The sequence below is a fragment of the Abramis brama genome (assembly GCF_963993115.1).
Source record: "Abramis brama genome assembly, chromosome: 21".
In the NCBI taxonomy this organism is placed as follows: Eukaryota; Metazoa; Chordata; class Actinopteri; order Cypriniformes; family Leuciscidae; genus Abramis; species Abramis brama.
Genome location: NC_139983.1, coordinates 35,194,576 through 35,218,961, shown reverse-complemented (window position 1 = coordinate 35,218,961; position 24,386 = coordinate 35,194,576). Strand labels below are relative to the sequence as shown.

At 51.4% G+C, this 24,386-nt stretch overlaps 2 protein-coding genes across 3 annotated transcripts in view; one reads left to right on the top strand and one right to left on the bottom strand.

Moving 5' to 3' along the window:
* Positions 1 to 14,413, top strand: part of klhdc2 (kelch domain containing 2) — a 14,804-nt gene extending 391 nt beyond the window's left edge. Inside the window, exons 2-14 of the mRNA XM_084096152.1 lie at positions 399 to 614; positions 1,062 to 1,147; positions 6,558 to 6,675; positions 6,762 to 6,871; positions 6,955 to 7,036; positions 9,933 to 10,016; positions 10,100 to 10,180; positions 10,881 to 10,939; positions 11,011 to 11,120; positions 12,906 to 12,978; positions 13,058 to 13,145; positions 13,677 to 13,729; positions 13,850 to 14,413. Coding sequence (XP_083952278.1) covers positions 411 to 614; positions 1,062 to 1,147; positions 6,558 to 6,675; positions 6,762 to 6,871; positions 6,955 to 7,036; positions 9,933 to 10,016; positions 10,100 to 10,180; positions 10,881 to 10,939; positions 11,011 to 11,120; positions 12,906 to 12,978; positions 13,058 to 13,145; positions 13,677 to 13,729; positions 13,850 to 13,961 — 1,260 coding nt within the window. The 5' untranslated portion in view covers positions 399 to 410 and the 3' untranslated portion in view covers positions 13,962 to 14,413. The remainder of the gene's footprint in view (positions 1 to 398; positions 615 to 1,061; positions 1,148 to 6,557; positions 6,676 to 6,761; positions 6,872 to 6,954; positions 7,037 to 9,932; positions 10,017 to 10,099; positions 10,181 to 10,880; positions 10,940 to 11,010; positions 11,121 to 12,905; positions 12,979 to 13,057; positions 13,146 to 13,676; positions 13,730 to 13,849) is intronic.
* Positions 14,404 to 24,386, bottom strand: part of nemf (nuclear export mediator factor) — a 14,428-nt gene continuing 4,445 nt past the window's right edge. The window contains exons 8-31 of one of the 2 annotated variants that reach the window (XM_084096138.1): positions 24,321 to 24,386; positions 24,042 to 24,112; positions 23,878 to 23,953; positions 23,265 to 23,405; positions 22,270 to 22,478; positions 21,773 to 21,961; positions 21,639 to 21,702; positions 20,769 to 20,857; positions 20,594 to 20,697; positions 20,448 to 20,510; positions 18,955 to 19,125; positions 18,823 to 18,881; positions 18,625 to 18,742; positions 18,311 to 18,545; positions 18,183 to 18,225; positions 18,061 to 18,113; positions 17,846 to 17,972; positions 17,672 to 17,749; positions 17,418 to 17,588; positions 17,311 to 17,343; positions 17,109 to 17,206; positions 14,900 to 14,943; positions 14,733 to 14,812; positions 14,404 to 14,661 (exon numbers count right to left, since the gene is read on the bottom strand). The exon at positions 24,321 to 24,386 is cut by the window's right edge and continues 8 nt beyond it. In XM_084096138.1, coding sequence (XP_083952264.1) covers positions 14,584 to 14,661; positions 14,733 to 14,812; positions 14,900 to 14,943; positions 17,109 to 17,206; positions 17,311 to 17,343; positions 17,418 to 17,588; positions 17,672 to 17,749; positions 17,846 to 17,972; positions 18,061 to 18,113; positions 18,183 to 18,225; positions 18,311 to 18,545; positions 18,625 to 18,742; positions 18,823 to 18,881; positions 18,955 to 19,125; positions 20,448 to 20,510; positions 20,594 to 20,697; positions 20,769 to 20,857; positions 21,639 to 21,702; positions 21,773 to 21,961; positions 22,270 to 22,478; positions 23,265 to 23,405; positions 23,878 to 23,953; positions 24,042 to 24,112; positions 24,321 to 24,386 — 2,460 coding nt within the window. In that variant the 3' untranslated portion in view covers positions 14,404 to 14,583. The remainder of the gene's footprint in view (positions 14,662 to 14,732; positions 14,813 to 14,899; positions 14,944 to 17,108; positions 17,207 to 17,310; positions 17,344 to 17,417; positions 17,589 to 17,671; positions 17,750 to 17,845; positions 17,973 to 18,060; positions 18,114 to 18,182; positions 18,226 to 18,310; positions 18,546 to 18,624; positions 18,743 to 18,822; positions 18,882 to 18,954; positions 19,126 to 20,447; positions 20,511 to 20,593; positions 20,698 to 20,768; positions 20,858 to 21,638; positions 21,703 to 21,772; positions 21,962 to 22,269; positions 22,479 to 23,264; positions 23,406 to 23,877; positions 23,954 to 24,041; positions 24,113 to 24,320) is intronic. The other variant, XM_084096139.1, reaches the window with a different exon arrangement.

Genomic DNA, 24,386 nt, shown 5'->3' with positions numbered 1-24,386 from the left:
TAAATACACGAAACACATTTGACGTCTTTCTGTTCTGATGGGATTGTAATGACATAGTGCGTTATTTACCTGTAACTTTGCCTGTGAGGGCCAGATTACCTCACTTATACAGCGACTAGTGAGGATATTTTACTAGTCTGTTTCTGTAATAGCTTGGTTTAAGGGCTGGGTATAATCTGATATAAAAACAATGCAAGAAATGTGTGTGTGTGTGAGAGAGTGAGTGAGTTTGTGTTTGTGTGTGTATGAGAGAGAGAGAGAGAGAGAGAGAGTGTGTTTTTATGTGTATGTGAGAGTGTGTGAGTGAGTCTGTCTGTGTGTAAGAGAGTGTGTGTGTGTAAAAGCAGCCTGCAGATGAACATTGAGTTGATGCTTCATTGAAATGTGTTTCATTCTAGTGACGGTCTGACATGGAAGAAGATCTTGTCCAGAACATGGAGGATGAGGAGGAGCGTGCGTTTGAGTGGGACGCAGGAGGCGAGGAGGACGAGGAGGACGAAGGCTTCTGGCTGCAGGAGGAGGAGGTGTGTGTGTCCGGAGCGAGTCCAGCGGAGCGCAGTGGACACATCGCGGTCACCGACGGCTCCTGCATGTTCGTCTGGGGAGGATATAAGGTATAACACCAGACGCTATACTGTTTATTACACGGCTCTGGGGAATACTTGATTCTGATTGGTCAATCACACATCCAGCGGTATATTATTCCCAGATAACAACTGCTGAAAACAGAAACACAGGCTCATCCACAGAAGCCTTGCGTTGAAAGTCAAATGTTTCTCTCAATATTTTGTGTCTAATTATTTATTTATGTGGCAAGTATCTATGTAATAAGCGGGATAATGTAAATCTAGCTGGCTGTTATCTCAGAATAAACCACTTCAGGTGTGTGTGTGTGTGTGTGTGTTATCTCAGACTAAACCCCCTTCAGGCTGATGCAAGACCTGATCCTGATCACCCTGTCGGGTTTATTCTGAGATAACAACCGACTGGATGTACATTATCCCTTACGTGAAGGGTCATCTCACCCTAACTCTGTAAACATAACTCTATCCTTTTATCAGAATGCAGACGCTGAAGCCACTGAATTCACTGACTTGTACTTGCCGAAGAATGAAATCTGGATCTACAACATGGAGACAGGAGGATGGTGAGTTCCCTGAGCGTGACGCGGGCCGTAGGGAACACACTGCTGACGGACGGTGTGTGTGTGTGAGGCGCTCGAGCTGCTGCTGACGGACGGTGTGTGTGTGTGAGGCGCTCGAGCTGCTGCTGACGGACGGTGTGTGTGTGTGTTCAGGCGTGTGAGGCACTCGAGCTGCTGCTGACAGTGTGTGTGTGTTCAGGTGTGTGAAGGCACTCGAGCTGCTGCTAACGGACGGTGTGTGTGTTCAGGTGTGTGAGGTGCTCGAGCTGCTGCTAACGGACAGTGTGTGTGTGTGTGTGTGTTCAGGCGTGTGAGGCGCTCGAGCTGCTGCTGACGGTGTGTGTGTGTGTTCAGGTGTGTGAGGTGCTCGAGCTGCTGCTAACGGACAGTGTGTGTGTGTGTGTGTTCAGGCGTGTGATGTGCTCGAGCTGCTGCTGACGGTGTGTGTTCAGGCGTGTGAGGCGCTCGAGCTGCTGCTGATGGTGTGTGTGTGTGTGTTCAGGCGTGTGATGCGCTCGAGCTGCTGCTGACGGTGTGTGTGTGTGTTCAGGCGTGTGATGCGCTCGAGCTGCTGCTGACGGTGTGTGTGTGTGTTCAGGCGTGTGAGGCGCTCGAGCTGCTGCTGACGGTGTGTGTGTGTGTGTTCAGGCGTGTGATGCGCTCGAGCTGCTGCTGACGGTGTGTGTGTGTGTTCAGGCGTGTGATGCGCTCGAGCTGCTGCTGACGGTGTGTGTGTGTGTGTTCAGGCGTGTGAGGCGCTCGAGCTGCTGCTGACGGTGTGTGTTCAGGCGTGTGAGGCGCTCGAGCTGCTGCTGACGGTGTGTGTGTGTTCAGGTGTGTGAAGGCACTCGAGCTGCTGCTGACGGTGTGTGTGTGTGTTCAGGCGTGTGAGGCGCTCGAGCTGCTGCTGACGGTGTGTGTGTATGTTCAGGTGTGTGAAGGCACTCGAGCTGCTGCTAACGGACGGTGTGTGTGTTCAGGTGTGTGAGGTGCTCGAGCTGCTGCTAACGGACAGTGTGTGTGTGTGTGTGTTCAGGCGTGTGATGTGCTCGAGCTGCTGCTGACGGTGTGTGTTCAGGCGTGTGAGGCGCTCGAGCTGCTGCTGATGGTGTGTGTGTGTGTGTTCAGGCGTGTGATGCGCTCGAGCTGCTGCTGACGGTGTGTGTGTGTGTTCAGGCGTGTGATGCGCTCGAGCTGCTGCTGACGGTGTGTGTGTGTGTGTTCAGGCGTGTGAGGCGCTCGAGCTGCTGCTGACGGTGTGTGTTCAGGCGTGTGAGGCGCTCGAGCTGCTGCTGACGGTGTGTGTGTGTGTTCAGGTGTGTGAAGGCACTTGAGCTGCTGCTGACGGTGTGTGTGTGTGTTCAGGCGTGTGAGGCGCTCGAGCTGCTGCTGACGGTGTGTGTGTATGTTCAGGTGTGTGAAGGCACTCGAGCTGCTGCTAACGGACGGTGTGTGTGTTCAGGTGTGTGAGGTGCTCGAGCTGCTGCTAACGGACAGTGTGTGTGTGTGTGTTCAGGTGTGTGATGTGCTCGAGCTGCTGCTGACGGTGTGTGTTCAGGCGTGTGAGGCGCCCGAGCTGCTGCTGACGGTGTGTGTTCAGGCGTGTGATGCGCTCGAGCTGCTGCTGACGGTGTGTGTGTGTGTTCAGGCGTGTGAGGCGCTCGAGCTGCTGCTGACGGTGTGTGTGTGTGTGTTCAGGCGTGTGATGCGCTCGAGCTGCTGCTGACGGTGTGTGTGTGTGTTCAGGCGTGTGATGCGCTCGAGCTGCTGCTGACGGTGTGTGTGTGTGTGTGTTCAGGCGTGTGAGGCGCTCGAGCTGCTGCTGACGGTGTGTGTTCAGGCGTGTGAGGCGCTCGAGCTGCTGCTGACGGTGTGTGTGTGTGTGTTCAGGTGTGTGAAGGCACTTGAGCTGCTGCTGACGGTGTGTGTGTGTGTTCAGGCGTGTGAGGCGCTCGAGCTGCTGCTGACGGTGTGTGTGTATGTTCAGGTGTGTGAAGGCACTCGAGCTGCTGCTAACGGACGGTGTGTGTGTTCAGGTGTGTGAGGTGCTCGAGCTGCTGCTAACGGACAGTGTGTGTGTGTGTGTTCAGGTGTGTGATGTGCTCGAGCTGCTGCTGACGGTGTGTGTTCAGGCGTGTGAGGCGCTCGAGCTGCTGCTGACGGTGTGTGTGTGTGTTCAGGTGTGTGAAGGCACTCGAGCTGCTGCTAACGGACGGTGTGTGTGTTCAGGTGTGTGAGGTGCTCGAGCTGCTCGAGCTGCTGCTAACGGACAGTGTGTGTGTGTGTGTTCAGGTGTGTGATGTGCTCGAGCTGCTGCTGACGGTGTGTGTTCAGGCGTGTGAGGCGCTCGAGCTGCTGCTGACGGTGTGTGTGTGTGTTCAGGCGTGTGAGGCGCTCGAGCTGCTGCTGACAGTGTGTGTGTGTGTTCAGGCGTGTGATGTGCTCGAGCTGCTGCTGACGGTGTGTGTTCAGGCGTGTGAGGCGCTCGAGCTGCTGCTGACGGTGTGTGTGTGTGTTCAGGTGTGTGAAGGCACTCGAGCTGCTGCTGACGGTGTGTGTGTGTGTGTTCAGGCGTGTGATGCGCTCGAGCTGCTGCTGACGGTGTGTGTGTGTGTTCAGGTGTGTGAAGGCACTCGAGCTGCTGCTAACGGACGGTGTGTGTGTTCAGGTGTGTGAGGTGCTCGAGCTGCTGCTAACGGACAGTGTGTGTGTGTGTGTTCAGGTGTGTGATGTGCTCGAGCTGCTGCTGACGGTGTGTGTGTGTGTTCAGGCGTGTGATGCGCTCGAGCTGCTGCTGACGGTGTGTGTGTGTGTGTTCAGGCGTGTGAGGCGCTCGAGCTGCTGCTGACGGTGTGTGTTCAGGCGTGTGAGGCGCTCGAGCTGCTGCTGACGGTGTGTGTGTGTGTGAAGGTGTGTGAAGGCACTCGAGCTGCTGCTGACGGTGTGTGTGTGTGTTCAGGCGTGTGAGGCGCTCGAGCTGCTGCTGACGGTGTGTGTGTATGTTCAGGTGTGTGAAGGCACTCGAGCTGCTGCTAACGGACGGTGTGTGTGTTCAGGTGTGTGAGGTGCTCGAGCTGCTGCTAACGGACAGTGTGTGTGTGTGTGTGTTCAGGCGTGTGATGTGCTCGAGCTGCTGCTGACGGTGTGTGTTCAGGCGTGTGAGGCGCTCGAGCTGCTGCTGATGGTGTGTGTGTGTGTGTTCAGGCGTGTGATGCGCTCGAGCTGCTGCTGACGGTGTGTGTGTGTGTTCAGGCGTGTGATGCGCTCGAGCTGCTGCTGACGGTGTGTGTGTGTGTGTTCAGGCGTGTGAGGCGCTCGAGCTGCTGCTGACGGTGTGTGTTCAGGCGTGTGAGGCGCTCGAGCTGCTGCTGACGGTGTGTGTGTGTGTTCAGGTGTGTGAAGGCACTTGAGCTGCTGCTGACGGTGTGTGTGTGTGTTCAGGCGTGTGAGGCGCTCGAGCTGCTGCTGACGGTGTGTGTGTATGTTCAGGTGTGTGAAGGCACTCGAGCTGCTGCTAACGGACGGTGTGTGTGTTCAGGTGTGTGAGGTGCTCGAGCTGCTGCTAACGGACAGTGTGTGTGTGTGTGTTCAGGTGTGTGATGTGCTCGAGCTGCTGCTGACGGTGTGTGTTCAGGCGTGTGAGGCGCCCGAGCTGCTGCTGACGGTGTGTGTTCAGGCGTGTGATGCGCTCGAGCTGCTGCTGACGGTGTGTGTGTGTGTTCAGGCGTGTGAGGCGCTCGAGCTGCTGCTGACGGTGTGTGTGTGTGTGTTCAGGCGTGTGATGCGCTCGAGCTGCTGCTGACGGTGTGTGTGTGTGTTCAGGCGTGTGATGCGCTCGAGCTGCTGCTGACGGTGTGTGTGTGTGTGTTCAGGCGTGTGAGGCGCTCGAGCTGCTGCTGACGGTGTGTGTTCAGGCGTGTGAGGCGCTCGAGCTGCTGCTGACGGTGTGTGTGTGTGTTCAGGTGTGTGAAGGCACTTGAGCTGCTGCTGACGGTGTGTGTGTGTGTTCAGGCGTGTGAGGCGCTCGAGCTGCTGCTGACGGTGTGTGTGTATGTTCAGGTGTGTGAAGGCACTCGAGCTGCTGCTAACGGACGGTGTGTGTGTTCAGGTGTGTGAGGTGCTCGAGCTGCTGCTAACGGACAGTGTGTGTGTGTGTGTTCAGGTGTGTGATGTGCTCGAGCTGCTGCTGACGGTGTGTGTTCAGGCGTGTGAGGCGCTCGAGCTGCTGCTGACGGTGTGTGTGTGTGTTCAGGTGTGTGAAGGCACTCGAGCTGCTGCTAACGGACGGTGTGTGTGTTCAGGTGTGTGAGGTGCTCGAGCTGCTCGAGCTGCTGCTAACGGACAGTGTGTGTGTGTGTGTTCAGGTGTGTGATGTGCTCGAGCTGCTGCTGACGGTGTGTGTTCAGGCGTGTGAGGCGCTCGAGCTGCTGCTGACGGTGTGTGTGTGTGTTCAGGCGTGTGAGGCGCTCGAGCTGCTGCTGACGGTGTGTGTGTGTGTTCAGGCGTGTGATGTGCTCGAGCTGCTGCTGACGGTGTGTGTTCAGGCGTGTGAGGCGCTCGAGCTGCTGCTGACGGTGTGTGTGTGTGTTCAGGTGTGTGAAGGCACTCGAGCTGCTGCTGACGGTGTGTGTGTGTGTGTTCAGGCGTGTGATGCGCTCGAGCTGCTGCTGACGGTGTGTGTGTGTGTTCAGGTGTGTGAAGGCACTCGAGCTGCTGCTAACGGACGGTGTGTGTGTTCAGGTGTGTGAGGTGCTCGAGCTGCTGCTAACGGACAGTGTGTGTGTGTGTGTTCAGGTGTGTGATGTGCTCGAGCTGCTGCTGACGGTGTGTGTGTGTGTTCAGGCGTGTGATGCGCTCGAGCTGCTGCTGACGGTGTGTGTGTGTGTTCAGGCGTGTGATGTGCTCGAGCTGCTGCTGACGGTGTGTGTTCAGGCGTGTGAGGCGCTCGAGCTGCTGCTGACGGTGTGTGTGTGTGTTCAGGTGTGTGAAGGCACTCGAGCTGCTGCTAACGGACGGTGTGTGTGTTCAGGTGTGTGAGGTGCTCGAGCTGCTGCTAACGGACAGTGTGTGTGTGTGTTCAGGTGTGTGATGTGCTCGAGCTGCTGCTGACGGTGTGTGTTCAGGCGTGTGAGGCGCTCGAGCTGCTGCTGACGGTGTGTGTGTGTGTGTTCAGGCGTGTGATGCGCTCGAGCTGCTGCTGACGGTGTGTGTGTGTGTGTTCAGGCGTGTGATGCGCTCGAGCTGCTGCTGACGGTGTGTGTGTGTTCAGGCGTGTGAGGCGCCCGAGCTGCTGCTGACGGTGTGTGTTCAGGCGTGTGATGCGCTCGAGCTGCTGCTGACGGTGTGTGTGTGTGTTCAGGCGTGTGAGGCGCTCGAGCTGCTGCTGACGGTGTGTGTGTGTGTGTGTGTGCAGGCGTGTGCAGCGCTCCGAGGGCGAGGTGCCGGACTCCATGTCGGGCGGCTGCGGCTCCATTGTGGACGGAGTTCTGTACGTGTTCGGCGGACACCAGGCCAGAGGAAACACCAACACAGTGAGGCTTTATAACGACACAAACACTATAATGATCTCTGCGCTGATGTGTGTGTCTGAAGCTCCAGATGTTGGTGTTTGTCTCAGGTTTACCGTCTGCCGCTGCGAACGCCTGCGCTCCGCTGGGAGAAGATGAGTCTGACGGGTCTGGCTCCGACCTGCAAAGACAAGCTGGGCTGTTGGGTCCACAGAAACAGGTGTGAATTCATCAGGCCAGTCAGACACTAGTTGATGTCATCAGCTAGGTCACACACACACTTCCTCTGCTCTGTCTCCACAGGCTGGTGTATTTCGGAGGCTACGGCTACACCGCACAGCCCGGTCACAGAGGAACGTTTGAGCTCGATGAGAACTCGCTGATGGTGAGTCCATGTTCATCAGCAGACGTCATGCGTGGCACAGATGTGAGTGAGAGTGTGTTTGTGTGAGTGAGTGTGTGTGTGTGAGTAAGCCAGGCCTTCACAGGGGAGTCTAGTTGATACAATCTCTGCTGACACTTCAGGGATGTGTTGTGGTCGTGTCTAGGTGCAGGTCCACCATCTGATCTGGGTACGGCCCGGATCCGGCTGACTACATCATGTGTTGAGGTCGTGTCTAGGTGCAGGTCCTCCATCTTATCTGGATACGGCCCGGATCCGGCTGACTACATCATGTGTTGAGGTCGTGTCTAGGTGCAGGTCCTCCATCTGATCTGGATACGGCCCGGATCCGTCTGACTACATCATGTGTTGTGGTCGTGTCTAGGTGCAGGTCCACCATCTGATCTGGGTACGGCCCGGATCCGGCTGACTACATCATGCGTTGTGGTCGTGTCTAGGCGCAGGTCCACCATCTGATCTGGATACGGCCCGGATCCGGCTGACTACATCATGAGTTGTGGTCGTGTCTAGGCCCAGGTCCTCCATCTGATCTGGATCCTGTCTGGATCCGGCTGACTACATCATGAGTTGTGGTCGTGTCTAGGTGCAGGTGCTCCATCTGATCTGGATACGGACCGGGTCCGGCTGACTACATCATGAGTTGTGGTCGTGTCTAGGCTCAGGTCCTCCATCTGATCTGGATCTGGCTGACTACATCATGAGTTGTGGTCGTGTCTAGGCGCAGGTCCTCCATCTGATCTGGATACGGCCCGGGTCCGGCTGACTACATCATGAGTTGTGGTCGTGTCTAGGCCCAGGTCCTCCATCTGATCTGGATCCGGCCCGGATCCGGGTTGACTACATCATGCGTTGTGGTCGTGTCTAGGCCCAGGTCCTCCATCTGATCTGGATACGGCCCGGATCCGGCTGACTGCATCATGCGTTGTGGTCGTGTCTAGTCGCAGGTCCTCCATCTGATCTGGGTACGGCCCAGATCCGGCTGACTACATCATGCGTTGTGGTCGTGTCTAGTCGCAGGTCCTCCATCTGATCTGGGTACGGCCCAGATCCGGCTGACTACATCATGCGCTGTGGTCGTGTCTAGGCGCAGGTCCTCCATCTGATCTGGATACGGCCCGGATCCGGCTGACTACATCATGTGTTGTGGTCGTGTCTAGGCGCAGGTCCTCCATCTGATCTGGGTACGGCCCGGGTCCGGCTGACTACATCATGAGTTGTGGTCGTGTCTAGGCGCAGGTCCTCCATCTGATCTGGATGCGGCCCGGGTCAGGCTGACTACATCATGCGTTGTGGTCGTGTCTAGGCGCAGGTCCTCCATCTGATCTGGATACGTCCCGGGTCCGGCTGACTACATCATGAGTTGTGGTCGTGTCTAGGCGCAGGTCCTCCATCTGATCTGGGTACGGCCCGGGTCCGGCTGACTACATCATGAGTTGTGGTCGTGTCTAGGCGCAGGTCCTCCATCTGATCTGGGTACGGCCCAGATCCGGCTGACTACATCATGCGTTGTGGTCGTGTCTAGGCGCAGGTCCTCCATCTGATCTGGATACGTCCCGGGTCCGGCTGACTACATCATGCGTTGTGGTCGTGTCTAAGCGCAGGTCTTCCATCTGATCTGGCTACGGCCCGGATCCGGCTGACTACATCATGAGTTGTGGTCGTGTCTAGGCGCAGGTCCTCCATCTGATCTGGGTACGGCCCAGATCCGGCTGACTACATCATGCGTTGTGGTCGTGTCTAGGCGCAGGTCCTCCATCTGATCTGGATACGTCCCGGGTCCGGCTGACTACATCATGCGTTGTGGTCGTGTCTAAGCGCAGGTCTTCCATCTGATCTGGCTACGGCCCGGATCCGGCTGACTACATCATGTGTTGTGGTCGTGTCTAGGCGCAGGTCCTCCATCTGATCTGGGTACGGCCCGGGTCCGGCTGACTACATCATGAGTTGTGGTCGTGTCTAGGCGCAGGTCCTCCATCTGATCTGGGTACGGCCCAGATCCGGCTGACTACATCATGCGTTGTGGTCGTGTCTAGGCGCAGGTCCTCCATCTGATCTGGATACGTCCCGGGTCCGGCTGACTACATCATGCGTTGTGGTCGTGTCTAAGCGCAGGTCTTCCATCTGATCTGGCTACGGCCCGGATCCGGCTGACTACATCATGAGTTGTGGTCGTGTCTAGGCGCAGGTCCACCATCACCACCAGGTCATGAACACATGAACTAACTGTTCCCTATTTTTCATTGAAAGCATATGTCGTAATTTAGATATATTTTTAAGATGGAAGAATGCGGTTTTACATGAAACGTAAACTAGAAACATGGCTTTCAAATGAAAGATTGGTATCAAAGAGCACACCCAGGTTCCTAACCGACGACGAGGACTTGACAGAGCAGCCATCAAGTGTTAGACAGTATTCTAGATCATTACGTGCAGAGGTTTTTGGTCTAATCATTAGAAACTCTGTTTTTTCAGAATTAAGTAGTAGGAAATTACTAGTCATCCAAATTTTTATATCAGCTATGCATTCCGTTAATTGGTAAGTTTATCATCAGGGCGTGAAGAAATATAGAGCTGAGTATCGTCAGCATAACAGTGAAAACTAATGCCATGCATCCTAATGATATCTCCCAAGGGTAGCATGTACAGAGTGTGTGTGTGTGTGTGTGTGAGGGTAGCATGTACAGAGTGTTTGTGTGTGTGTGTGTGTAGCATGTACAGAGTGAACAGCAACGGTCCTAGTACTGAGCCTTGTGGTACACCATACTGAACTTGTGATCGATGAGACTTCATTTGAGATCGTGTCTACGTGTGTGAGCGTGTATGTGTGTGTGTGAGTGTGTTTGTGACACAGACGAGACTCAGATGTGCTGTTTTTCAGGGGAACCAAACAGGACGAGGCTGGAACAATCACATACACATCCTGGATCTGGAGACGTCCTCGTGGAGTCAGCCAATCACAAAGGTGCTAAAGCTAAACTTGATCTAATGTGGTGTTGCAGCAGGATCTGTGTGTGACGAGCTCAAACACTGTGTGTGTCTGTACAGGGAAACACTCCGACGCCACGGGCCGCTCACGCCTGCGCAACCATCGGCAACAGAGGCTTCGTCTTTGGAGGCCGTTACATGGTGTGTGTGTGTGTGTGTGTGTGAGTGTTTCAGAGTGTACATGTTTTTCTATCCTGTTGTGGACTTAAACCTGAATGCACACAGACTCATGGAAAAATGCAGAAAGTTTTCTGTGATGGCTAGGTGTAGGGGTCGGGTTAGTGTGTGTGTGTGTGTGTGTGTGTGTGTGATGGCTAGGTGTAGGGGTCGGGTTAGTGTGTGTGTGTGGTAGTGTGTGTGTGATGGCTAGGTGTAGGGGTCGGGTTAGTGTGTGTGTGTGTGTGTGTGTGTGTGTGTGTGATGGCTAGGTGTAGGGGTCGGGTTAGTGTGTGTGTGTGTGTGTGTGTGTGATGGCTAGGTGTAGGGGTCGGGTTAGTGTGTGTGTGTGGTAGTGTGTGTGATGGCTAGGTGTAGGGGTCGGGTTAGTGTGTGTGTGTGTGTGTGATGGCTAGGTGTAGGGGTCGGGTTAGTGTGTGTGTGTGTGTGTGTGTGATGGCTAGGTGTAGGGGTCAGGTTAGTGTGTGTGTGTGTGTGTGTGTGATGGCTAGGTGTAGGGGTCGGGTTAGTGTGTGTGTGTGTGATGGGTAGGTTCATGGGTCGGGTTAGTGTGTACTGTGTGTGTGTGTGTGTGTGTGTGTGAATCACTTCTACTAGTGTTCCTATGATCATTAGCATAGGCTAGCATGTTCAGAGTTCTGAAGCTCAGTGTTTTGCTCCGCAGGATCAGCGTCTGAACGATCTGCACTGCCTCGATCTGGACTCGTGGGAATGGAGTGAGATGTGCGTTCAGTGAGTGTAACACCGCTGAGAGATCTGTGACGAGCTCACACACTAAAGCGTGTGTGTTTCAGGTGTGTTCCTCAACACGGTCCCGTCGGCCGGTCCTGGCACTCGCTCACCCCAGTGTCAGCTGACCATCTGTTCCTGTTCGGCGGATTCACCACCGACCGAGAGACGCTGAGTGAGGGAATCAGTGTGTGTGTGTGTGTGTGTGTGTTAGGGTTGGGCGTATTACGGTAATATCGGATACCGCGGGATCTTAAAATAGCACCGGTATCAGTTTCAATACCGTCATTACTGGCACTTATATAGCCTATAATATATATAATTTATTTATTGCCTAAAAAATGCTTATGTGTGGTTGCAGTTAGGCAATATTTCTGGTTCCAACCGAATGAGAAGGGAGAGGCGGTAAATACGAGAGATGTAAACACCTCTAACCTAATGTCGCATCTCCGAAACAACCGCCCACTCACTGCTGCCAGGATGCATTTTGTTCTCGAGTTCATTAAATAAGCGCATTAAGTTTCGTATTTGTTAAAATATTATAATGTTATTTTTTCCATCTTTGTTGATTATGAAAAGTGAACAGCACAAATAAGATGGGATGCATCGGGAGTCAGACGATTTGACCACTTCAATAAATTTCGTTTTGTAAAAGGCCTCTTTAAAACGAATTTCGTTTTGTATATATTTTATCTTAATTTTAATACATTTTTCATCAACCAATTGCCTGGATAATCATGACATGATGGGCATGCCGCGGTCACTTGCATTGAAATCTCATAAATTAACTGAAACTCAGTGTAGGCTATGCCTCACAGACATGACAAATATATATAAATAAAGCTTGAAATTTCTTTAAACGAAACAATTAAAAACGAAAGAAATAGGCTACTCACTGATTAGGCTAAGTAATCCATGATGTGCATTTTTCTCTAGGCGCGTTCATACGGAGATGCGATCATCAATTTCATTAAACGAAACTATTCAAAACGAAAATAAATAGACTAGCCTACTCTCTGTAATCCATGATGTGCATTTCTCTCTATAGCGTTCACTACGGAGATGCCGATCGTCAATTTCTTTAAACGAAACAATTCAAAACGAAAATAAAAAGGCCACTCTCTGATTGTGTAATGATGTGCATTTCTCTCTATAGGCGCGTTCACTACAGAGATGGCGATCGTCAACTTCCATCTTTGCAGAAAAGTTTTATTAATAAAAATCAATGGACACGCGTCACCGGATTTCAAAGGCACTTCTTGCTTGTAGCGCGCACACAGATATTATGTTGAATAATGGTGGGCTCGGGCTCATAATAACAGTTAATGCGTCGGCCGGACTCAGACACAACGTGCACGGGTTGGGCTTGATTTATTTATTTATTTATTTTTTGCCCGATCTGGCATTCAGTTTCTGAACGGTGTAGGCACAAGCCAACAGTTTGGTGACGCCGTCTGAGCCCATTATGTCATAATTTTTAATTAGTCACGGTAATACCGTATACCCCGTAAAATAGGGAGGAGGTTTGACGGTATCAAAATTAGAATACCGCCCAAGCCTAGTGTGTGTGTGTGTGTGTGTGTCTGACAGCACAGCTTCATCGGTGTGTGTGTGTGTGTCTGACAGCACAGCTTCATCGGTGTGTGTGTGTGTCTGACAGCACAGCTTCATCGGTGTGTGTGTGTGTGTCTGACAGCACAGCTTCATCGGTGTGTGTGTGTGTGTGTCTGACAGCACAGCTTCATCTGTGTGTGTGTCTGACAGCACAGCTTCATCGGTGTATGTGTGTGTGTGTGTGTGTGTGTCTGACAGCACAGCTTCATCGGTGTGTGTGTGTCTGACAGCACAGCTTCATCGGTGTGTGTGTGTGTGTGTGTGTGTCTGACAGCACAGCTTCATCGGTGTGTGTGTGTGTGTGTCTGACAGCACAGCTTCATCAGTGTGTGTGTGTGTGTTGCAGGCGACGCCTGGCTGTACTGCGTGAGGACGAACGAGTGGAGGCCGTTTGATCACGAACACACTCAGCGACCCAGGTGACCCTTCCTCGTCTGTCACTGATGATCTCGATGTGTGTGTGTCGTTCTCCCGCTCTCATGTGTGTGTTTTCTGCAGACTGTGGCACACGGCGTGTTTGGGTGCTGACGGGGAAGTGTTTGTGTTTGGAGGATGTGCAAATAATCTGCTCTCTCAACAACAAGCGGTGAGCAAAATATCAATATTTACTCCCTAATAACCAGCAAATGCTGCTAATGCTAATGCTGAAGCCGGAGTCAGAGCTAACGCTAATGCTGAAGCTGGAGTCGTTCCTGCCAGGAGAACGTGAGATTAGCTTGAGCAAACTCTGGATTGGTTCTCAAACTGAGAGAGTTTATTCCTGCCTTGTAAATGCGTCAATTCATGATATAAGAAGTGAATCAAACCTTGGGTGCGTCGGCTGTGCGCTTCACTCGTCACACTCAGCTGCTGGTCAGACTCTGGATCTACCCGAGTAGACGGAGCGTTTATAGCGAGCTGAGCCGGAGCTGAGCCGGGCCGGGTCTGTGTGGTTTCGTCAGCTGTATCTCCTCATGCAACACAGAGCTAGTGAGGAGAAAACAAACGTTCACCTGTAGTTTGGAGGCAGACAGAAACACAAGAGCGTCTCAGTGTAGAACGGTTCACAGGTCGAGGATGAATCCTGCATTTCTGCTCGAGTCTTAAACACTCGTTTCTTCTTCATCTGTATTTACAGGCTCACAGCAACGAACTACTGGTGTTCACGGTCCAGCCCAAATCTCTGGCCAGGTGAGCGGTTCTCCACAGCGTCACGCTCACCGCCTCGTCCCATGTGTGTGTGTTGATAGTGTGTGTGTGTGTATCCTCAGGCGCTGTTGATCGTGTGTGTGTGTGTGTGTGTATCCTCAGGCTGTGTTCAGACGTGGCCGTCCGGCACCAGGAGCTTCTTCAGCACTCGTGGGACGTTCTGCCCAAAGCCCTGCTCCAGCAGCTGCAGCAGAGGATCATGGGACACTCCTAGAAGACAATCACACCGGAACATGCGGAAAACCATCGCCAGAGACTTTCATGAGACTCGTGTAGCAGAAAATGGTTTATTCCGCCAGACAACACAGAAACCATGCCGGATTTCAACGACTTCAAACTCATTTATTAACAGCACATCTCATTAAAGCTCGTCACCATCTAACACTGCTCTGCTCTTTATTGCTCCTCACAGTTTATCACAACATTTCCCAATCGCACGCATACAATCAACACTGTGTACAAAACACCACTGACATTAGAGGAATGAACTGAAATTGTTTCCCAAACCTTTGATTCACACATTTACTGAAACTAGACCATATAATTCCCAGGATTCATCACAACTCTGATCCTACTCTAGATTTGTACAACAAGCCAAAATGTTGTATTGATTGTTTGTTTTGATTTTTCCAACGTGGAAAATAAATGAAGCAGTGTTCACATTTATACTGTCATTTTGATTTATTTATTATTAAATCCAACGAGTTGAAGGGAAATGATCTGCTTTTAAAACACAAAGCGTCGGTTGTTCTCCGTCATAAAACAGAACCTGTGAATATTCAGTCTTTGAAAAGGCGATTCAAAGCATGATGGGATGCGCTCGGGAATCTCTCGCTTCACTTCTTCTTCGCTGCTAAGAGGTTCGGCGCCGACACCTTCACTTTCCCAGGCATGTTTCTGGACAGATCCGTGTCCTGTAAAAACAGCAGCGTCACATGACTGATCCCGGCCAATCATCAGAGGCTCAAACACGAGCTGCAAATACCTTAACGCTCCGGAACAAGTCCTTCTCTCGAGCGCTGGCATCTTTCCCTCGCATGAAGCTCAGCACGGCCGTACGGGCAGCTGCGCGCACACACAGACACACACTCGTTACGTCACATTCACACACACACTTACACCATTAACGTTTCACATAAAACCAATCTTTACCTTTGCCCTTTTTCTGAGTCCCTGGCGTTAATTTCACTTTGTACCTGCAGTCAAAACAGGACAGATTGTTGATTAGGCTCTGAGAATGTGTTCATATCTGATGTTGTGAATCTGCTAATACTGAATCCTGATGCTGTGAATCTGCTGACACTGAATCCTGATGTTGTGAATCTGCTGACACTGAATCCTGATGCTGTGAATCTGCTGATACTGAATCCTGATGCTGTGAATCTGCTAACACTGAATCCTGATGCTGTGAATCTGCTGACACTGAATCCTGATGTTGTGAATCTGCTGACACTGAATCCTGATGCTGTGAATCTGCTGACACTGAATCCTGATGTTGTGAATCTGCTAACACTGAATCCTGATGCTGTGAATCTGCTGACACTGAATCCTGATGTTGTGAATCTGCTGACACTGAATCCTGATGTTGTGAATCTGCTGACACTGAATCCTGATGCTGTGAATCTGCTAATACTGAATCCTGATGCTGTGAATCTGCTGACACTGAATCCTGATGCTGTGAATCTGCTGACACTGAATCCTGATGCTGTGAATCTGCTGACACTGAATCCTGATGCTGTGAATCTGCTGACACTGAATCCTGATGCTGTAAATCTGCTAACACTGAATCCTGATGTTGTAAATCTGCTGATACTGAATCCTGATGTTGTGAATCTGCTAACACTGAATCCTGATGTTGTGAATCTGCTAATACTGAATCCTGATGTTGTGAATCTGCTAATACTGAATCCTGATGTTGTGAATCTGCTAATACTGAATCCTGATGCTGTGAATCTGCTGACACTGAATCCTGATGCTGTGAATCTGCTGACACTGAATCCTGATGTTGTGAATCTGCTGATACTGAATCCTGATGTTGTGAATCTGCTAACACTGAATCCTGATGTTGTGAATCTGCTAACACTGAATCCTGATGTTGTAAATCTGCTGATACTGAATCCTGATGTCGTGAATCTGCTAACACTGAATCCTGATGTCGTGAATCTGCTAACACTGAATCCTGATGTCGTAAATCTGCTGACACTGAATCCTGATGCTGTGAATCTGCTGATACTGAATCCTGATGTCGTGAATCTGCTGATACTGAATCCTGATGTCGTGAATCTGCTGACACTGAATCCTGATGTCGTGAATCTGCTAACACTGAATCCTGATGTCGTAAATCTGCTGACACTGAATCCTGATGCTGTGAATCTGCTGACACTGAATCCTGATGTCGTGAATCTGCTGATACTGAATCCTGATGTTGTGAATCTGCTGACACTGAATCCTGATGCTGTGAATCTGCTAATACTGAATCCTGATGCTGTGAATCTGCTGACACTGAATCCTGATGCTGTGAATCTGCTGACACTGAATCCTGATGCTGTGAATCTGCTGACACTGAATCCTGATGCTGTGAATCTGCTGACACTGAATCCTGATGCTGTGAATCTGCTGACACTGAATCCTGATGCTGTAAATCTGCTAACACTGAATCCTGATGTTGTAAATCTGCTGATACTGAATCCTGATGTTGTGAATCTGCTAACACTGAATCCTGATGTTGTGAATCTGCTAATACTGAATCCTGATGTTGTGAATCTGCTAATACTGAATCCTGATGTTGTGAATCTGCTAATACTGAATCCTGATGCTGTGAATCTGCTGACACTGAATCCTGATGCTGTGAATCTGCTGACACTGAATCCTGATGTTGTGAATCTGCTGATACTGAATCCTGATGTTGTGAATCTGCTAACACTGAATCCTGATGTTGTGAATCTGCTAACACTGAATCCTGATGTTGTAAATCTGCTGATACTGAATCCTGATGTCGTGAATCTGCTAACACTGAATCCTGATGTCGTGAATCTGCTAACACTGAATCCTGATGTCGTAAATCTGCTGACACTGAATCCTGATGCTGTGAATCTGCTGATACTGAATCCTGATGTCGTGAATCTGCTGATACTGAATCCTGATGTCGTGAATCTGCTAACACTGAATCCTGATGTCGTGAATCTGCTAACACTGAATCCTGATGTCGTAAATCTGCTGACACTGAATCCTGATGCTGTGAATCTGCTGACACTGAATCCTGATGCTGTGAATCTGCTGACACTGAATCCTGATGTCGTGAATCTGCTGATACTGAATCCTGATGTTGTGAATCTGTTAATACTGAATCCTGAAAGCACACTTGTAGTTGGCGAGGGCCATGTAGGGAGCGCAGACGGGCACGGAGAACATCAGCACATCGTCCAGGTGCGGCAGACCGGTCAGAGAGTCCAGAACGTCCTGATACACAACAACACACTCACAATCACACATATCCTCAGTTATACATCATAATTCAGACAGGAAGTCTGATGTGCACTTCCTGTTTGTCCTGCTTCGCTCACCTCAGCCACAGGGTTGTCCACGTCCTCCGTCTCCTGCAACACAATCACAGCTCAGTAAGTCCGACACTAACTCCACAGATCATGTGTATCTCCCACCGGTGACGTACCCTGGAGTCGGGATCCTCCGCAGCTTCGGTGTCTTCGCTCGTCCGGATGATGTTCACGGCTTCGGGCTTCAGAACCGCTTTCTGAGGAGGAGGATGTTTCCTGACCGGCTCTTCCTTCACTCTTCCTTTCTTGCCCTTCTTTGGCTTCTCCTGCTTGCTGGATCCTGCGGACTGTGTTCATGCCGAGGACAGAGACGAACACTGAGGATATTTCTCTGAGCTCGTGTTAAACGCATGTGAACTGTCAGACTGACCCCCAATAGCTTCATCATCATCTCTCGGTCCTCTTCATCCTGGTCTTTGTACTTGTCCTTCATCTTCTTCAGTTTGTTCTAAGGGAAACACACACACATCAGTGGACTGACCTCCTGACCCCTTACCTCTGACCTCCTGACCCGTGACCCGTGACAGTGTTGATGCTCTATCACCTTCTGTCCTCTCTTCAGCGGCGGCTCGGCTCCGCTCCTGCGCTCCGTCACGCTGGGAGTCTCCGGCTCTGCGGCGCCGCTGTCCTCAGGATCACCCGTGTTCTCCGGCTTCGGCTTCTTCATGTCCCTGATGACAGCGACAGGCGTTAGTGTGTGTGTGTGTGTGTGGTCTCATCTGCGCTGTCTGGCTGTCAGGTGTGTGTGTGTGGTCTCACCTGCGCTGTCTGGCCGTCAGGTGTTTTCTCCCATGAGCCTCGGCTGCGTTTGCCTGCAGGACACACACACTTTAAACATCTGCACATTGAGTTCAAATGGAGTCATGTGATAAGTTGGTCACCTGATGCGGCTCGTCCTGCGTGAAGGCGTTGGTCTGAAGAGTTCTGCGGAGAGAGACACATGGACTGAAGCGATCGTCACACACTCACTCACACACACTCACTCACACTCACTCACACACACACACACCTGTTGGGCTGCAGGTGTGACAGTGAGATGCTGGTGTCGGGGAAGCTGATCTCTGCGCTCTGCTCTTCCTGGTCTCTGACGTTGCTCTCGGTCAGCGGCTCCTCTTCATCACGCTGCTCCTCTTCCTCACGCTGCTCCTCTTCCTCACGCAGCTCCTCTTCCTCACGCAGCTCCTCTTCCTCACGCAGCTCCTCTTCCTCACGCGGCTCCTCTTCCTCGCGCTCGCTGTCGTCACCTGAGGCACAGCACATGAGTCTGAGTATCTCACAGAGGCTTGAGAACGAGGAGAGATGATGATGATGATGTTCATGAACCTAAGAGTTCGTCTCCTTCCTCCAGAAGGTCTGCAGTGCTGGACGCCACGTCCTCTTCCTCATCCAGGGTCTTCATCTTCCTCTCTCCGCGATGCCTAAAAACACTCTGATCATCGACCTGCAACGCAGAAGAAGAGAGTCCTGATGATGATGATCACATGACCACTGATAACTGATGATGAACAACAGCGGCTTCACCTTGAACAGAAACCCGAAGCCCATGATCAGATATGATGGAGGCAGGAAGTTCTTCTTCCCTGTGGAAAAGCCATACAGTACATTTAGTAATATTCCCTATATAGTGAGTCTGCAGATGAGCTGACCTCTGACCTCTGATCATGAAGCTGCCGGTGGTCAGGTATTCTCCTGTCGGAGCGGTTTTGGTCACCTGATGATGATGGACCCACCAGGCGCTGGTGATGACCTTAGCGTCCCACGCCGCGCTGTAGCAGACGGCCATCGTCCCGGCCTCGGTCAGCGTGCGGGGGGGAACCGGCTGGCCTGAGGGAGCAGAGCACTAGCGCAGGTCAAAGGTCACGGGGTCGATTCCCCCGTAATGCATAAACTGATCACATGTAATAATTCTATACAAGTCAAGTCGCTTTGAGTTCAGTCACCTGATCAGGACAGTTTCACAACACTCTTTCATCTGAAAGTCACGTGTCTAGAGTCTGTAAAACCGCATTCTTCCATCTTAAAAATATATCTAAATTACGCCATATGCTGTCATTGACAAATGCGGAACAATTAGTTCATGCGTTCATGACATCAAGGCTAGATTACTGTAATGCTCTACTGGGTGGTTGCCCTGCACGCGACAAAATTGAGATTTTGCGATCTCAAAATTCCGGCCAGTTGATAATACCTAGAATATCTAAATCGACTGCTGGCGGCAGATCCTTCTCCTATTTAGCACCAAAACTCTGGAACAGTCTTCCTACCATTGTCCGGGAAGCAGACACACTCTGTCAGTTCAAAGCTAGATCTACATCTCTTTCACCTAGCATACAGATAACACATTATAGACTTCAATAATTCAATGTTAGGCTGCATAGATCAGGTCAGCCGGAACCGGGAACACTTCCCATAAATCCTGATGTACTCGTTACATCATAAGAAGAACGGCATCTACGCTAATATTAGTCTCTCTGTTTATCCCAAGGTTTACCTGCAGGTTTACTCACACACACACACTCCAGATCTGATGAAGGACCTGCGCCTGGACGCGACGACAGCGCAGTCCTGAAGTGTCACTAGTCTCTCCCTGTGAAGGCCCCCCTCCCCTTCACTTCTCTCGATAAAGCGTTAAGATAAAGATAAAGCGTTGTCGGGATAATTGCGGTTCGCGTGGCTAGGCGGAAGCGATAAAAATTCTGTATTATAAATTTTATGGCCAGACAAGTAGTTTGTTGAGGGTTGATTTGTAGGGAAGGACCACACGCCTGCGCACATATATTCTAACGCACACACCTATAGACTGAACTCGTAATACGCATGTGCACCATCAGCGTTCTCACGGGTTCGCGTTTTTGAAGTTTGCGTAGAGAGAACTGAAGAGTTTTCTGTGAAACGGTGTCGTGTTAGCGGCCCCTAAGTTAATAACTAATGATCGTTGCGACGGAAGTGAATCAATCAAACTAACTTTATCTGGACAATAACTTTATTCTAGAGCTGCTGTAAAGCCAAAACACTTTACTTTAATCTCCTATTATCACTGTAAAGCTGCTTTGGAACAATCTACATTGTTAAAGCGTTGTATAAATGAAGATGACTTGACTCAACACAACATCAGATCACCGTTACTCAGATCATGTGTTCCTCACCGGACGGGTTCTTGATCACACAGCTTGTGGCTCCATGCAGATCCGCGTGAACGTACACGTCTCCTGAGGAAACACAGCATCAGAGAAACCGAGCATCATGGGAAACCCTGTAGCCTCAGAGCGGACACACACACACACACACACACCTGCTCTCAGGTAGCGCTTGACGATCATCTCGTTCTGCTGCTGGTCTCGTCCAGCGATGATCAGATAGTTCTCAGAGCTGACGAACCACAGGAACTTCTCAAACCTGCCCAGAGAGTGCTGGATTAGAGCAGCACACACACACACACACACACACACACACACACGTTGCTTTACCAGTACACCTTCCTGGCCTTCTGAATGCTGGTCACCGTCTGCACTTCTTTCAGTGTCTGTTTGGTCTTCTTCTCAGCAGATTTGAAGGCCTTGAATCGAGAAAAAAACAACAGAGTCATTCAACAAACCAGCAGCCGATGATAAACACTCGTCTCGTCTCATGTCGTCTCGTGTCGTGTCGTCTCGTGTCGTCTCGAGTCGTCTCGTGTCGTCTCGAGTCGTCTCGTGTCGTCTCGTCTCGTGTCGTCTCTTGTCGTCTCGAGTCGTCTCGAGTCGTCTCGTGTCGTCTCGTGTCGTCTCGTGTCGTCTCGAGTCGTCTCGTGTCGTCTCGTGTCGTCTCGAGTCGTCTCGTGTCGTCTCGTCTCGAGTCGTCTCGTGTCGTATCGTGTCGTCTCGAGTCGTCTCGTGTCGTCTCGAGTCGTCTCGTCTCGAGTCGTCTCGTCTCGAGTCGTCTCGTGTCGTCTCAAGTCGTCTCGTGTCGTCTCGTCTCGTGTCGTCTCGTGTCGTCTCGTGTCGTCTCGTCTTGTGTCGTACCGTGTCGTCTCGTGTCGTATCGTCTCGTCTCGAGTCGTCTCGTGTCGTATCGTGTCGTCTTGTGTCGTCTCGAGTCGTGTCGTCTCGAGTCGTGTCGTCTCGTGTCGTCTCGAGTCGTGTCGTCTCGTATCGTGTCGTCTCGAGTCGTCTCGTGTCGTCTCGTCTCGAGTCGTCTCGTGTCGTATCGTGTCGTCTCGAGTCGTGTCGTCTCGTGTCGTCTCGTGTCGTCTCGTGTCGTATCGTGTCGTCTCGTGTCGTATCGTGTCGTCTCGTGTCGTCTCGAGTCGTGTCGTCTCGTGTCGTCTCGTATCGTCTCGTATCGTATCGTGTCGTCACCTTTTGTGCCGCTTCCACGGTTTTCTGCTCTTTCTTGGCGGCGCTCCTCTTGCAGTCGTAGTACCTGTGGAGAGAGTGATGTTTCGTGAGAGAGTCGTTCAGCATCAGTTCACATTATTCACACCAACACTCACTTCTTCGCATTGGCGTACGCCGAGAGATTCAGATCCACGTCCACTAGAACCGGCTTGTCCTTGTCCAGTTTTCCCCTCGGCCCTTTATCCCGGCTCCTGCTCTTCTTTCCCTTCAGTGGCGCTTGTTCCTCAGAGGTCCTGGAGTCTGTGTGTTCAGGCTCTCCGTCCTCTGGAGCCGCATACGGGTTTCTGCAGGGACAGAGGAGGAGTGAGTGATCACGTGTGTGTGTGTGTGTGTCACCTGAGCAGCATGGTCATGTGATCACGTGTGTGTGTGTGTCACCTGAGCAGCATGGTCATGTGATCACGTGTGTGTGTGTGTGTCACCTGAGCAGCATGGTCATGTGATCACGTGTGTGTGTGTGTCACCTGAGCAGCATGGTCATGTGATCACGTGTGTGTGTGTGTCACCTGAGCAGCATGGTCATGTGATCACGTGTGTGTGTGTGTGTCACCTGAGCAGCATGGTCATGTGATCACGTGTGTGTGTGTGTCACCTGAGCAGCATGGTCATGTGATTGCTCTGCAGCTTCAGCTCTTTGATAGCGCAGGCCACGGGATCTCCGGCCGCTTGCGCTTCCTTCACGATCTGCCCGATCTCGGCCCAGTCCACCTGATTGGCCAGCGCACTGCGCACCACCGTCAGCGCTCGCTCCACCATCGACAGGTTCATCTCCACCAGCTCTCCCTTCAGCCGGTCCACCTCCTGCACACACACACACACACACACACACACGTCAGCCACTCCACACGCATGACCAACACAGACCGACTTCATACAGCAGACACCTGTCGTTTTCATCTCTTCTGCTGTCTTTGATCTTCTACATGTCTACAGCAATCTTTATTTGTAATTAGAAAGAACGACGCTCTGGTTCTGGATGCTGATTGGTGTGTTCCAGCTGTGTTACATTTCACCATACAGAACATTCAGAAGCTCTTCCTGAGTCTCTCCGTAAGGCTGCTCTCGCTACTGGTGATTCTGGGATTCTGGATGAGTGAGATTGGCCTGTTCTGTTATTGCTGGAGTTTCTGAAGCTTGTGTAAAGACTCCGCCCTCTTCTGAACGGAGGCGGAGCTAAAGCTCATTTGAATTTAAAGGGACACACACAAAACCGGCATGTTTTTGCTCACACACAAAAAGGGGCAAATTTGACAAGCTATAATAAATGTGTGTGTGTGGACTCGCCTGCGCCTGATGAGACGTGTGTGTGAGACGTGTGTGAGGACTCGCCTGCGCCTGATGAGACGTGTGTGTGAGACGTGTGTGAGGACTCGCCTGCGCCTGATGAGACGTGTGTGTGAGACGTGTGTGTGGACTCGCCTGCGCCTGATGAGACGTGTGTGTGAGACGTGTGTGTGTGTGTGTGTCAGACCTGCGCCTGATGAGACGTGTGTGTGAGACGTGTGTGTGTGTGTGTCAGACCTGCGCCTGATGAGACGTGTGTGTGTGTCAGACCTGCGCCTGATGAGACGTGTGTGTGTGTCAGACCTGCGCCTGATGAAGAGCCTCCAGCCGCTGCTCATGATCTCGTCTGACGTTCTCCAGTTTCTTCAGCGCCTGTTTCTCCTGATGAAGAGCTTTCATGTCCAGCTTCTGACCCTCCATCTTCGAGAAGAACTCGTCCACTGCCTGACACACACACATTAACACAGCGTAAGAGATACAAATACCACATTTTTATTTAGTTAGAAGATTCTCTAAGAGACTGCCGTATCACCCTTTCCATCAGTTCCCATCCTCCTGCTTCTTCATAACGTGTGTTTGCTTCTGTGATAGATGTGTTAGAGTCCACACACACACACCGTCAGGGTCATGTGTGTCAGTGCAGTTATTACTGTGTGTCTGTTATGAGGAACAGCTTCTTCAGGGCAGGACTACATCCATGTTTCTGATGCTCTTGTTCTCGGAGGCCTGATGGTCGTCCGGCTGGTTATCGGCTAAACCCAATCGCTCCCCGGGCGAGTGTGTGTGTGTGTGTGTTCACTGCTCCTAATGTGTGTGCAGTAACCTGTGTGTCACCATCCTTCACATCTCACTGTCACTATTATCTTTAATAGCAAACCTCTTGCACAATTACTCACTCCACTAACCCAGCACAAACCTTGTTAAAAGACTCGAACTCAACATAGCGGCTTTTTGCATGTTGACAGAAGAGGAACGGATGAAACTCTTCATACCTGTGAAAGACAGATTCATAATCAACACAAAAGCGATTAATAACTGCATGCGACAGTAAAGCTGTGTGTGTTTATCAGAGGATCGTACGTGAGCAACTCCTCATCAGCCTCATCTGGACTCATGCTCGGCTTCTTCTCACTGTTCTGGATGATGAAGCCCTTGAAGAGAGAGAACACAGAAACAGACAAGCGGTCATGTGACCCGATCATGTGATCTCTCTCGGTCAGAACCCGGTCATGTGACCCGATCATGTGATCTCTCTCGGTCAGAACCCGGTCATGTGACCCGATCATGTGATCTCTCTCTCGGTCAGAACCCGGTCATGTGACCCGATCATGTGATCTCTCTCGGTCAGCAGACACTCACCCTTCCAGTGAAGTCGGCTGTCTTCTCCATATAGTCCTCTGCCATCTGCAGCGCCTCCAGGACTTT